The sequence below is a fragment of the Hypanus sabinus genome, chromosome 21 (genome assembly GCF_030144855.1).
Source record: "Hypanus sabinus isolate sHypSab1 chromosome 21, sHypSab1.hap1, whole genome shotgun sequence".
In the NCBI taxonomy this organism is placed as follows: Eukaryota; Metazoa; Chordata; class Chondrichthyes; order Myliobatiformes; family Dasyatidae; genus Hypanus; species Hypanus sabinus.
The window spans coordinates 57,274,092-57,289,266 of NC_082726.1; the positions used below are offsets into that span (position 1 = coordinate 57,274,092).

At 43.0% G+C, this 15,175-nt stretch overlaps 1 protein-coding gene across 6 annotated transcripts in view; it reads right to left on the minus strand.

Annotated features, from left to right (window-relative positions):
• The window catches only part of ccdc33 (coiled-coil domain containing 33), a 328,157-nt gene that overhangs the window by 123,687 nt on the left and 189,295 nt on the right, over window positions 1-15,175 (minus strand). For all 6 annotated transcript variants that reach the window (XM_059946622.1, XM_059946620.1, XM_059946618.1 and 3 more), the window contains exon 13: window positions 7,278-7,505. In XM_059946622.1, the coding sequence (XP_059802605.1) occupies window positions 7,278-7,505 (228 nt within the window). The remainder of the gene's footprint in view (window positions 1-7,277; window positions 7,506-15,175) is intronic.

Genomic DNA, 15,175 nt, shown 5'->3' on the forward strand with positions numbered 1-15,175 from the left:
ATACTTTTATCCAATCACCTTAAAATGATGCCCTCTCTTATTATCTATTGCCACTTTAATTTATGTCCACTGATGAACTCAGATAGATGGCTGGTACCCTGTAAAGCAGCTGGTAATCACGGTACAGTCAAGGGACAATCTTCATTTATACTGCACCCTCAGCAAAATGAAATGAAGGTATGAAAGGCAATCCTCAACCTCGACCACATTGGCATAGTTCAGCACAGCACTGCAGACAAAGGCCCTCTTCCTGTACTATATATGCTAATGCATTAAAATCTCAATATCCCAACATATTGGGACTAGCCAATTTTCCAGACTATTGGATGTTATGCCATTTAAAACAAGCACACTGTACTTGGGAAGTTGCCTCCCTTTCAACACGTATATGGTTTACCTCACAACGTGGTTAATGGATTGTAATATGAGTGTACTTTGGATCATCTGACATGTTGTGGATGTGTGTGGGCCTTCATCTTGAAGTAGAGTGGGGGTATGGCTGTGAAATGCCGATACTTATATTTGTGAATTGTTGTATTGTAAATACATTAGCTGCCGTGGTATGTTCGGGGAGGGCGGGTGAGGGGAGGTTTGTTTAGGGGTAAAATATAAAAGCAAAATGGAGGAAAATGTAATCCATTATGTATTCTGTATTGTGTCATTCCCTCAATAAAAATAAATTTAAAAAAAATAAGCACACTGAGCATTCATTTTGAGAGAACTAGTACTTAAAAGAAAAAAAAATGTACTGCTGAGGATTGGTAGGATCACATTCACAATATTGACCCCTGTGTCTAAGAAAGGATGTGCTGACACACTCAGAGGGCGGTGCAAATGTGGATCGAGCTGCCAGCAGAAGTGGCGAATGTGGGTTCGACTGGAGGTAAGTACATCGATGTGAGGTGTTTGGAGGGTTATGGTCGAGGTTTGGGTGAATGGGACTACGCAAGCAGCAGGGTATATTTCTATGGCACTCTATGATCTAGGAGTTTCACTAGAATGATCCCAGAAATTAAAGAATTAACATATGAGGAATATCTAATGGATCTGGTCCTGTACTCAATGCAGTTCAGAAGTGTAAATTGGGATCCCAGTGAAATCTACCAGATAATGAAAGGCCTGGATAGAGTGTTCATGGAGAGGAGGTTTCTATCAGTAGGACAGTCTAAGATCAGAAGACATAACATTAACCAGAGAGTGGTGAATCCCAAGCTCAAGTTTATTGTCCTCTAGTGGTTGTTCATCATATCCAACAATGACAGGAGAACTGTGGGGGAAAGTTTTTAAAGTGGAGAAGCTATTGCACTAAGGCAGTTCCACTCTCTTGGCATTGGAAGTCTGGGACCAGTGGATTTCACAGCTATCTGCTCAGACTGCTAGAGCTGACTTCCCATGCTAGGGCAGGCCCTTTGGTGTATTGTCATCCGACTGCACATATATACAACCAAACAAAACAAATTCCTTCCGGACCACAGTACACCCATATGACATATATCACACACAGCACATAAACCAAAATATTACCATAAATACTTTAAGTTAAGAAGATATAGTTCAACAGAATCAATTGCCACGGATGGCGATGGAAGCCAAGACATTGAGTATACTTAAAGCAGAAATATGCAGGTTCTTCATTGGCAAGTGGGTTAATCATTATGGAGAGAATGGGGGTTGAAAAAATAAACCATGATATTCTTATGCTTATATCTCTTAAGGTCTTATTTCACTTTCTGTTGTAACATGTTAAGTAAAAATTTTTCTATTATTAGGGAATGGGTAAGTTCAAATGAGCTGTGCGGGGAGATATTTTACACAGAGTGTGGGAGTACCCGGAATTCACAGCCAGTGGTAGTATTGGTGAAGAGAGATTCAAACAAGATATTTAACAGGCTCTTAGATAGTTACACGATAATGCAGAGAATGAAGGGTTATGAATAATGCAGAAAGGATTGAGAGTCATTAATTAAGTTTGCCACAACTAATTAAAAATAGGACCAGAGGACACAGTCTCAGAATAGAAGTATGTCCCGTTAGACAGAGGTGAGAAGGAATTTCTTCAGCCAGAGGGTGGTGAATCTGTGGAACTCATTGTCACGGCTGTGAAGGGGTAGTCATTGGGTATATTTAAAGCAGAAGTTGCTAGGTTCTTGATTAGTAAGGACATCAAAGGCTAGGGGGAGAAGGCAGGAGAATAGGGTCATAATGTAAAATAAATCAGCCATGATGGAATGGTGGAACAGACTCAATGGGCTGAATGGTCTAATTCTGCTCCTATGTTTTATGGTCTAACATCGAGGGCTGAAGGGACTGTTCCTACGCTGTATTGTTCACTGTTCCATGAAAGTGGATGATATGAGACTTGGTTCTTGAATGAATCGTTCCCATTCATCCAAGGTCTTGTAGACAACTCAAACCAGGACCTAGTCGGAAAAATGCACAAAATAGCAGCTGGCAGGTTCATGGCACCCTTTATCATAAGCCACTAGGATAGCTGCTCACTTAGAAGTGTCTTTTAACTACCAGAGGACATTAGCCAGTTGTCTATTTTGAAGATGAGGTGTCCCCTCCATCTCTCCCCACCCTCCAGAGAGGAGACATGGACAAATACATCAGAACCCTTTCAGGTCAGTTCAACACCGGTCCCATTTATTGCTAAAAAAAAAACAATCTCAAGATGGCTGCCTTTGATAGGTTTGTCTGCAGGAAATTGATATGCAGCTGGCAAAGTCTGGGACAAGAGTCACAAGTTTACTGATGTTTACAGATGGATGATGAATGCAGAGTAACCTGTTTCTGCTATTTTAATATACTTGCATACCCAGTACATCTCTTTTTAATGCCTGTGAAATTACTGGATGGCATATAGTACAAAAGCTATTCAATGCATCTCAGTATTAATGACAATGATGGGCCAAAGGCTCTGTCCCTACGCTGTACTATGTCACAGAGAATAAGTGACAGCTGTGAAAGCAGAGACTGTACAACCAAAAGATCGAACCACTGACCACAACCACAGCATGTTCTTGCCCACACTATACCAGAATAAGTGGATCCTGGATCAGTCTCTAGTCTGCAGCCACCTGAGACCCCACCAAGCAACCCTTAAGGAGAGCATCATACTTAACTCGAGTGATCGCACTGTACTACTCTGTTACATGTTTATGATCCTACAGGTTCCCATTCTTGGTGTCACCGAGCAGTGTTGGGAGAGGGGTGAGAAGCAGAACTCTAGCTGGGACCAGACTGACCAAATGGCTGGGGGCTGTGACGTAAATTCCAGGTGATCCATGACCACCCCACCCCCCACTATCACCCAGGACTTGCCATCTTCTCATTGCTAACATCAAGCAGAAGGTATAGGAGTCTGAAGGCACACACTCAACATTTCAGGAACCGCTTCTTCTCCTCTGCCATCAGATTTCTTTTTCTTTAATCACTAATTTTTATTGCAACACCAACAAATTACATTCAATACAACCAGTTTCTGATTACATTTTGACTGTTTAACCCAGCCACCCCCCCAAGCCCTCATCTCCACCCCTCTCTCTCGCCCCACCCCTCTCCCCTCCACCAACCAACTGAATAGTAGTGCATACAGTAGAGCATTCCTGTTTTAAGTTAGATATCAAATTTGTCCACATTAAGATTGTGTTTGGTTGTGCGTCATTTACTCTTGCTAATGATAATTCAAGGTAAGAAATGTCCAATAAGTGCCGAAGCCAGTCAGTACTTGAAATATCATGAGGAGGTTTCCAACGCTGGACTACAATCTTCTTGGCTACAGTCAGACTTGCCAGCCAGATTTTGCTGCCATCAGATTTCTGAATGGACAATGAACCCAGGAACACTATAACAATCGTCACATTTAATTAAGCACGATCAAGAAGCCTATTTGCTGATTTGCTACTTACCTGCAAGACAGATCATTCTTTCACGTCCTTATTAATTAATTGATCATTGGTTTATCACTGTCACATGTACCAAGATACAGTGAAAAACTTTTTTTTTTGCCATCCAGACAGATCAACCCATGTGTAGAGGCAGTACGAAAGGGAAAAGCTATGACCAGGTGGAGGAACAGACTCAATGGGCTGAATGGTCTAATTCTGCTCTCATGTCTTATGGTCCTAAGGTTTGATGGAAAAGAAACAAAATGCAGAATATAGTGCTACCAATACATAGAAAGTAGAGTGTGAGAATATATACATACATACATGGCGGTTGTCCATCGTATCCGACGGTGACAGGAAAATTGTGTGGGAGAGTTTTTAAAGTAAAAAAGGCATTGCACTGGGGCAGTTTCACTCTCTCAACCTCAGAATCTGGAATAAACATCACAAACTAGGGTCTTTCTTGGCTGCAGTGGATGACCATGAAGTCTTCTATGGCGTCATTCCCTTCGCTCTCCACAGAATGTTGCAGTACCACCTTCCTAGCCACTGGATCTCACTGTAGATCTCATCTGCCCAATCCACCAGAGCTGACTTTGCATGCAAGGACAGGCATGTCCTTATCTCCCCAGGGTATGAGGCCGCTAGCTACCCACTCCTGGTTTAGCCCGCCCGTTGAAACGGTGTGCTGGGGTGTGGCCACTGTCTCATGCAAACAGCTACTTGGAGCCACTGGTGAAAGCTGAGTGTCCAAAGGGGACCAACAGTGAGTGAGCTGGCCCCAGAACAGACATGTCAGGCCTCTTCACCAGGGGTGCTAACCCCTTCCCCACCCAGACTTCATAAACAGTATACTTCTTATTGTAATTGAGAGCTTTTTTATTGCAATGTACCACTGCTGCAAAACAATACATACGTACGCCAGTAATATTAAACTTGATTCTGGTTCTGGACAGGAGGAATGTGCATTCATGGAGCTGACAGGTCACTAGCTTGACAAACCCAGCTCCTGCAGCGACTGCTAGTGTGAAGGGTGTTCTGCTGATGCCGGTTCCTTGTGCAGATCCTTGGGCATTAGCCTCTCCACCATCTAGAATATCATCGAGAAAACCTACGGCACAATACAAGCCCTTCGGCCCACAAAGCTGTGCCAAAAATGGCCTTACCTTAGAAATTACCTAGGGTTACCCAGAGCTCCCTATTTTTCTAAACTCCATGTACATATCCAGGAGTCTCTTAAAAGACCCTATCGTATCCGCCTCCACCACTACCACCAGCAGGCCATTCCACGCACTCACCACTCTCTGCATAAAAAACTTACCCCTAACATCTCCTCTGTACCTTCTTCCAAGCATCTTAAAACTGTACCCTCTTGTGCTAGCCATTTCAGCCCTGGGAAAAAGCCTCTCACTATCCACACGATCAATTCCTCTCATCATCTTATACAACTCTATCAGGTCACCTCTCATCCTCAGTTGCTCTAAGGAGAAAAGGACGAGTTCACTCTACCTATTCTCTTAAGGCATGCTCCCCAATCCAGGCAACATCCTTGTAAATTTCATCTGTACCCTTTCTTTGGTTTCTACATCCTTCCTGTAGTGAGGCGACCAGAACTGAGCACAGTACTCCAAGTGGGGTCTGACCAGGGTCCTAAGTAGCTGCAGCATTACCTCTCAGATCCTAAACTCAATTCCACAATTAATGAAGACCAATGCACCGCATGCCTTCTTAACCACAGAGTCAACCTGCACAGCAGCTTTGAGTTTCCTATGAACTCAGACCCCAAGATCCCTCTGTTCCTCCACATTGCCAAGATTCTTACCATTAATACTATATTCTGTCATCATATTTCACCTACCAAAATGAACCACCTCACACTTATCTGGGTTGAACTCCAGCTGCCACTTCTCAGCCAGTTTCGCATCCTATCAATGTCCTGCTGTAGCCTCTGACAGCCCTCCACACTATCCACAACACCCCCCAACCTTTGTATCATCAGCAACTTTACTAACCCATCCCTCCACTTCCTCTTCCAGGCCGTTTATAAAAATCATGAAGAGTAGGGGTCCCAGAACAGATCTCTGAGGCACAACATTGGTCACCAACCTATATGCAGAATAAGACCTGTCTACAACCACTCTTTGCTTAAAAAAATCCTTAAAAAAATTCAATCAGGCTCATAAGGCACGACCTGCCTTTGACAAAGCCATGCTGGCTATTTCTAATCATATTATGCCTCTCCAAATGTTCACAAATCCTGCCTCTCAGGATCTTCTCCATCAACTTACCAACCACTTAAGTAAGACTCACTGGTCTATAATTTCCTGGGCTATCTCCACTCCCTTTCTTTAATAAGGGAACAACATCCTCAATCCTCCAATCCTCCAGAAACTCTCCCATTCAGAAAGATGCAAAGACCATCGCCAGAGGCTCAGCAATCTCCTCCCTTGCCTCCAACAGTAGCCTAGGGTACACCCCATCTGATCCCAGTGACTTATCCAACTTGATGCTTTCCAAAAGCTCCAGCTCATCCTCTTCCTTAACATCTACATGCTCAAGCTTTTCAGTTTGCTGCAAGTCATCCCTAAAATTGCCAAGATCCTTTTCCGTAATGAATACTGAAGCAAAGTATTCATTAAGTACCTCTGCTATGTCCTCCATTTCCATACACACTTTTCTACTGTCATGAGGAAATCTGCAAATGCTGGAAATGGATACTTTCCTTTCAGTTAGTCCTGACGAAGGGTCTCAGCCTGAAACGTCGACATTGCTTCTCCCTATAGATGTTGCCTGGCCTGCTGCGTTCCACCAGCATTTTGTGTGTGTGGCTTTCCACTGTCACACTTGATTGGTCCCATTCTCTCATGTCTTAACCTCTTGCTCTTCACATACCTTGGGGTTTTCCTGAAACCTGCCCACCAAGGCCTTCTCATGGCCCCTTCTGGCTCTCCTAATTTCATTCTTAAGCTCCTTCTCGCTAGCCTTATAATCTTCTAGATCTCTATCATTACCAGATTTCTGAATGATCCATGAAATGAACTATAACCATAATCTCACTATTATGCTCTTTTTGCACTATTCATTTATTCTTATATGCAGTATTTCTTCTTGTAACCTAGAGATTTTTTATGCATTGTATTGTACTACTGCCTCAAAACAATCAATTTCATGACATATGACACTGATAATAAACCTGATTCTGACACATAAATAAAGAGACACAGATATATTGTCACATACAGACACACACACTCAAACAGACAGTGGGACACTGGAGAGAGATGAGAAAATTCTGCAAATAAAAGATGCAGTGTCCTAGGAGAGTGACACTCTTTGCTCAAACTTCCATCAATCTCAAAACAATATATTATAAATCTTTTGTTGTACCTTCACACGTGGTGCTGGTGGTAACTCTGCTGACCCTTCCGGGACTGGCGGTGGGGTCCGCTCTTCTGTCTTTGTCAGGTGAAGCCCTGAGGAAGCATCAGGGTTGACAGCAGCCAGTGCACTGCTTGTGGTTTGTTGTTGCTTCATGCTGTGGGAGCTCCTTAGGGTTTGTTCTCCCACAGTGGGCACACGGGAGGGATGAGCAACAGCAAGGATCGAATCTGGGCGCTGAAAGGTAGAGAGAAACACTTGGATTCAGTTCAGGTAGTTACTTCAACTGAAGTTGGATAGATTGGACCTTGCACTGAGCCGGAAGGCTGTGCACAAGTCCCAAACCAGAGATGAGAATAAATCTCCTCTGGCGCTCAAAGTATTATCAAAGTATGTATGTTATCTTGAGCTTCATTTTGTTGCAGGAATTCACAGAAAAAAAGAAATACAATAATCTTTTACAGAAAAAACTATACATAAACTTACACCACCAGATCCAGGATCAGTTACCACCTCTCAACCATCAGGCTCCTGAACTAGAAGGGATAACTTCACTCAACTTCACTTGCCCCATCACTGAACTGTTCCCACAATCTATGGACTCACTTTCAAGGATTCTTCATTTCATGTTCTTGATATTTATTGCGATAAAGGAGATGAGTTATTTATTTCAAACTTTCTGCATAATCAAAGAGTTGACCCGCATGTGCATGTAATGAGAGCTGTATAACTCACCTCCTCCTACCATAGGCCACCAACTTATCGATGACCCCTCGTAGACTGTGATGTCAAGAGTTATCCTATCGTACCATTCGATATTCTCATAACAGCAGAGTAAGACTTGTCCTGAGCCTGTTGTTATGTGCTTTTGGGCTTTTGTATCTTCTGCCCACTGGAAGAGGGGAGAAAAAAAACATTGTCCTGTGTGTGTGTGTGTGGGGTCTTTGACTCTGCTGGCTGCTTTACTGAGGGAGCTAGAAACGTAAGTACATTGAGGTAGTACTAGGGAAAGCGATAACAAAATGCAGAACAGAGCAAGTGCAGTGCAGATAGACAATAAGGTGCAAAGACCATGACGAGGTAGACTGTGCAGTCAGGAGTTCTCCTTCAAGTGTAGGATTTGGTGGGAATTGTTGGGAATGTGGGGAGACTCAAACTGGATTAGTGTAGAATTAGTGTAAATGGGTGTTTGATAGTTGGCTGAAGGACGTACGCAGGCTGCATTGCTCTATGACTGTTGACATCAGAAGGCCATTCAGCCCATTGATTCTCAGCTCTCAGAGCAAGCCAATCAACTCCATTTCCCTACTTTCCCTATTTCCCACTCCCATCAACACTCAGACTCTTCTGCACCAGAGGCAAACTTAAGCAGCCAATGAACCCATGGGAGAAAACCGGAGCCCTCGGGGAAAACACACCATGGGGCTACAGAAAGTGTGTACAAACTCCACAGAAGCAGTGCCCAGTCAGAATCAAATCCAGGTCATTGGAGATGTGTGGGAACAGCTCTAAATGCCTTGCACCCAACTGTATTTTTAAGTGGAACAACCATATCCGTGGGCAGAGAGAGGCTTGCGAGAATTGAATAACTTCAATTGATTTCGGTAATGTATCTCCATGCACTTCCTCTCCAAGGCAGACAGGGACCGACTTACTCAGCATGCTAATAAGATTTAGCCCCATCATTTCCTGGTAAAGTGGGGTAGCTCCAGTACTCTGGCTCGTCTCTAATCAGATTGCTAACAGACAGAGGCTAACGAAGTGGCTGAGCAATAACATCGTCTTCTGTGAAAATAGAATTTATCTGTAACAGTGAGCAGAAGACCATAAGACATGGGAGCAGAATTAGACCTTTCGGCCCATCAGGTCTGCTCCTCCATTCCATCATTGCTGCTTTATTATCCCTCTCAGCCCCATTTCTCCCTGCCTTCTCCCTATAACCTTTGAGGAATGAGGTCCTCTATCGGTCGAGGTCAACCATGAATGGTGCCTCCTGGCTGTCTAAGCGAAATGCAAGCCAGTGCAGTATAAGAGAAGCTGTTGCCCATGCAGCAGGCTGCCCCCTCCATGAAGCTGATGAATCCAAAGGAACGGGAGAGACTGATAAAATTTGAAACACTGGTGTCGCAGGAGTTGCCAGTCAGCATTGAACGCAACATAGGACCGCCTGAGGGACTCCAGTTCCAGATTTTTTCTTGGGATTTACTCCCAAAGCCTTCTCCGTGAGTGGGTATAGCTTCAAGGCAGAGGAGGTTTGAGATCAAAGTTTTCCTTCTCCAAGATGAGCTGCCAACTATGGCTTATGAGCCCCATCTTCCTGAAGCGACTAGCTTTAAGGTGCCTGTAACCCGCCTTTGCCCCTTCTGCTATCAGTAGAAATGGCTCCGACAGGCTTAGCAGCACAGCCACACATGAATGTCAGGAGCTGGACTTGACTGTCAGAGGCTATTTGAGATGCACAACACTGGGAGCATTTAATCACCACTACCTCCCTCAGCTATGACAACCTTAAGGAACCATAATCTTTGACACCCTTACGAATCAAGAATCGATTAATCTCCCTTTTTAAATATATCCAATTACTTGGCCTCTGCAGCCACCTATGGCAATGAATTCCATAGATTCATCACTCTCTGGATGACAAAATTCCTCCTCATCCCTGTTCTAAAGGGATGTCCTTCTATTCTGAGGCTGTGCCCTGTGGATCTACACTTTCCCCCTAAGGGAAACATCCTATCCACATCCATTTGATCTAGGTCTTTCAATATTCAGTAGCTTTCATTCCACTGAGCTCTAGTGAGTACAAGCAAAGAGTCATCATTAGTCAGTCATGATTTGCCATTTTGAATCAATAATTATCCCATGGAAACAGCTCACTGCTCATCTTTTTTCATAAACATAGTCATTGAAAGATACAGCACAGTAACATGACCTTCAGCCTATCTAGTCCATGCAGAATCATTTAAACTGCCTACTCCCAACTACCTGCACTCAGACCATAACCCTCCACACCTCTACCATCAATTTAGCTATCCAAACTTCTCTTAAGCATCGAAATCAAGTTCACATGAACCATGTGCACTAGCAGCTCATTCCACACTCTCACGACCCTCTCAGTGAAAACATTCTTCCTTATGTTCCCTTAAATTTTTCACCTTTCACCCTTAAGCCATGACCTCTAGTTGTAGTCCCACCCAACCTCAGTGGAAAAAGCCTGCTTGCATTCACTCTATCTATACTCATCGTAATATTGTATACCTCTATCAAATTTCCCCTCCGTCTTCTACGTTCCAAGGAATAAAGTCCTAACCTATTCAATTTTGTCTTACAACTCAAGTCCTCCAGTTCTGGCAACATCCTTGTAAAATTTTTCTGTACTCTTTCAGCCTTATTTACATTTTTTCTATAGGTAGGTGACCAAAGATGCACACATTACACTAAATTAGGCATCACCAATATCTTTGATTTATGAAGGCCAAAGTTCAAAAACTTTCTTAATGACCCATCTTCCACTTGCAATGAATTACGGACCTGTAACCCTGGATCCCTTTGTTGTACCGCACTGCTCAGTGCCCTACCGTTCACTGTGTAAAACCTCTCCTGGTTGGTCCAACTGAGGTGCAACACATCACATTGTCTGCATTAAATTCCATCTGCCAGTTTTCTGCCCATTTTCCACCTGGTCTGGATCCCACTTCAGGCTCTGGTGTTCTTCCTTACTATCCACGACACCACCAATCTTGGTGTCATCCACAAATCTGCAGATCCAGTTAACCACATTATCATCTGGATCATTGATATAGATGACAAACAACGACGAACCCAGCACTGATCCCTACTACACTCTACTAGTCACAGGCCTCCAGTCAGAGACGCAGCCATCTCCTGCCACTCTCTGGCTTCTCCCACAAAGCCAATATCTAATCCAATTTACTACCTCATCTTAAGAGCCGAGCGACTGAATCTTCTTGACTAGCCTCCCACGTGGGACCTTGTCAAATGCCTTGCCAAAGTTCATGTAGACAACATCCACTACTTTGTCTTAATCCAATTTCTTGGTAACTTCCTCAAAAAAATCTATAAGATTGGTTAGACATGACCTACCATGTACAAAGCCACGCCGACAATCCCTAATCAGTCCCCGTCTATCCAAATACTCATACACCTTGTCCCCTGGAATACCTTCCAATAACTTGCCCACTACTGATGTCAGGCTCATTGGCCTATCATTTCCTGGTTTATTTTTAGAGCCTTACTTAAACTACAGAACAACATTAGCTACCTTCTAATCCTCCAATACCTGATCTGTTGCTAAGGATGATTTAACTATCTCTGCTTGGGCCCTTGTAATTTCTGCACTAGCCTCCCACAGGGTCTAAGGGAACACCTTGTCAGGCCATGGGGATTTATCCACCCTAGGTTGCTTAAAGACAGCAAACACCTCCTTCTTTATAATCTGTATAGGGTCCATGACCTCACTGCTGCTTTGCCACACGTTTATAGACTCTATGTCCATCTCCCAAGTAAATACAGATGCAAAAATTTATTTCCCCCCATCTCTTTTGGCTAAATGCTTAAGATCACCATTCTGATCTTCCAGGGGACCAATTTTGTCCCTTGTAATCCTTTTGTTCTTAACATATCTGTAGAATCCCTTAGGATTCTCCTTCACCTTGTCTGCTACGGCAACCTCAGGCCTTCTTTTAGCCTTCCTGATTTCTTTCTTAAGTATTCTCTTTCATTTCTTATACTCCATAAATACCTAATTTATTCCACACTGCCTAGACCTGCTATGTACCTCTCTATTTTTATATCCTTATAACCAGGGCCTCAACATCTCTTAAAAACCAAGATTCCCTAAACCTGTTATCTTTACCTTTTATTCAGACAGGCACACACAAGCTTTATAGTTTCAAAATTTCACTTTTGAAGGCCTCCCACTTACCAAGTACATCTTTGCCAGAAAACAACCTGTCCCAATCCACACTTGCTGGATCTTTATCGATACCATCAAAATTGAAATCAAAATAGCATCAATTTAGAACCTCAACCCACAGACCAGATCTATTTTTTTCCAATATTTACTTTGAAACTAATGACATAACGATCAACAGATGCAAAATGTTCCCCTATACAAACTTCTCTCAATTGCAGATTAAGTAATGCACACTCCTTCACTGGGACTTCTATATACTGATTAAGGAAACTTTCCTGAGCACATTTGACTACATCTTCAGCTTTTAACTTTTTATATCAAGATTCAAATGTGTTAATTACTTACTGTTGTTACGAACCCTGTAACTGGGTCACTTACCAGCAAAGATAGAGAGGTCCGTTGAAGTCTGATGGTACTATTTTTAACAGTATTTATTAGTAAAAATACACAAAAATAATTATCAATGCAAACATACAGATAATATGTTGTCAATACTAAATCTAAAAATGTGGGAATAATAATAATCAATAAGAAATAAGCTCTATTGTTGTCTAAGGGATAATGTATTGTCTGATGGAAATATAAAAGTCACTCAGTTCATTCAGGCTGCAGCCTTTGGTTGGAGAGAGACAGATTTTCGAAACTTGCCGGCTTTCCTTTATCCGATCTTGATCCGTATTCGTCCTTTAGCAAGGCCATTCCGTGGAAGACTTGTCATCCAGGCAAGGATGGACACACACACAGTCCCCACCAGTCTCATACGTTTCTCCTGGTGCATCTGAAGGGGTTGTTCCCCAGACCCTCTTTTATCCTTACTCACGGGGTCTCAGATGTCAATCAGGTTGGGATGATGCAATCCCTCAACCAGCCCACTCTGTCATCTCCTGAGGGCTTCAATGAATAGTACAGTACTCAATACACATTTCTGTCTCCAAGAGACAATAGCCGTTATCAATGGTTCCGCCTTGCTGAAGCCAGGACACATTCCAAGCCTTGTGTATTCTGGACGTCTCTCTCTCATTTCCTGGGTCCCAGACCCGAATTAATAGTGATCTTGCGATTCTCAAAAAGGAGGGGGCTACTTTGTACCCTTCGGCCCCTCAGAGTTGTGGCACCTTCGTAACACTGTATACGTTGTAAAATAAATGTCTTCTCTTGCTGGCTCATGAAGTAAGATTTCAAATTATAATTATAAAAATGTTTACACCTAGCTCCCTAAGTGACTCAGTTAGTAGAGAGAGAATTTTGGTAGAAAGTACAATTCTGAAAGGCATGCAATTAACTCTTAGCCCACATATTCTACCTCACCCAAAAGGACGGAGTACACTTCTGCATTTACCCATAACCTCACCCAAACAAGTGAAACAATAGGAGAAACACACACTGAATGATGGAAGAGCTCTGAGTAGCATCCATGGAAGGAAATAAAGAGTCAATGCTTTGGAGTGAAACCCTTCATTACAACTGAAAAGGAAGGGGGAAAAAGCCAGACTAAGAATGTGGGGAAAGAGGTAGAAGGCTAGAAGGTGATAGGTGAGACCAGTTGAAGGGGAAATGTAAGTGGGTTGGGGAACGGGTTGAAGTGAGAACCTGGGAGGTGATAGGAGGAAAAGGTAAAAGGCTAAAGAAGATGTAACATGAAAGGAGAAAGGGAGGGAGGTGACAGGCAGGTGAGGAGAAGGGGTAAGACAGGAGTCAGAAAGGGAATGGAAAAATAGAGAGAGGGATGAAAATACCAGGTTAGAGAAATCAATTTTCAGTATTTAGTTCAGTACATTCACTGGCACGGTGGTGTTGAATTTGCTCCTGAACTGGGCCATTTCAGAGGACAGTGAAGAGTAAACGCCATTGGTAGCCCAGTGTCATGTATGGACCAGACCAGATAAGGATGGGTGATTTTGTTCCTGAAATAACCTATCAGGTTCACTAGATTACCCAATACTGAATAACTCCAATAATCTGGCACCTTCAGGCCAACAGATATTACGAACTCTTGGATATTCCTCAATTTAATGTCCAAACACACTTCCTTCTCACCTCTTTTTTAATGCACTGCAATATATTAAGGCCTCGCGGTTAACACAGCACTTTACAATACTGGCTGCAAGATCAGGGTTCAATTCGTGTCACTGTCTGTAAGGAGTTTGCATGTTCTCCTCATCACTGCACAATTTCCTCCAGGTGGTCTGGTTTCCTCTCAGATACCAAAAAAAAAGATGTACAGTTTAGAGTTAGTGAGTTGTGGGCATGCTACATTGGTACTAGAAACATAGCGACATTTGGGGATTGTGCAGCATAATCCTCGCTCAGTTGATTTGACACAAATGAGGCAGTTCACTCTACAAATCCATGTACAAATAAAACTTAACTTTAATCTTAAATTTACTAAACCTTCCAGTAAACCTGTTGGGTTTAAAGCAAGCAGGAAATATACAAGCACTCTGAACCCCAGTTCCAACCCCACTCCCCAGTTCCTGGCCTTGGTGGTTTGGACATGGACCTCAGCTCAGGTGTTCATCCTGCTGATGGTCTCAGACTGCACACACTCCAAATTCATGAACGAGCCAGGCGTGAACTGAACAATCAGAGATTTCCAGATCCAAGATGAAGGTGCAAGATTCAGGTTTTGTTTATCACATGTACAAAGAATCATACGGTGAAATGCATCATTTTTATATATTTAAGAACAGTAATAATTTAGAGATACAGTGCAGAACAGCCGCACCGCCCAGCAACTGACCTATTTAACCCTTGCTTAATCACTGGACAATTTGCAATGGCAAGTAAACCTACTAACCAGTACACCTTTGGACTGTGGGAGGAAACTGGGCACCTAGAGGAAACCCATGCATTCATGGGGAAGACGTACAAACTCTTTGGGACAGCACTGGAATTGAACTCCAAACATGGATGCCCCAAGCTGTGATAGTGTCCCACTAGCTGCTACGTTACCATTGCGCCCCTCTGCATT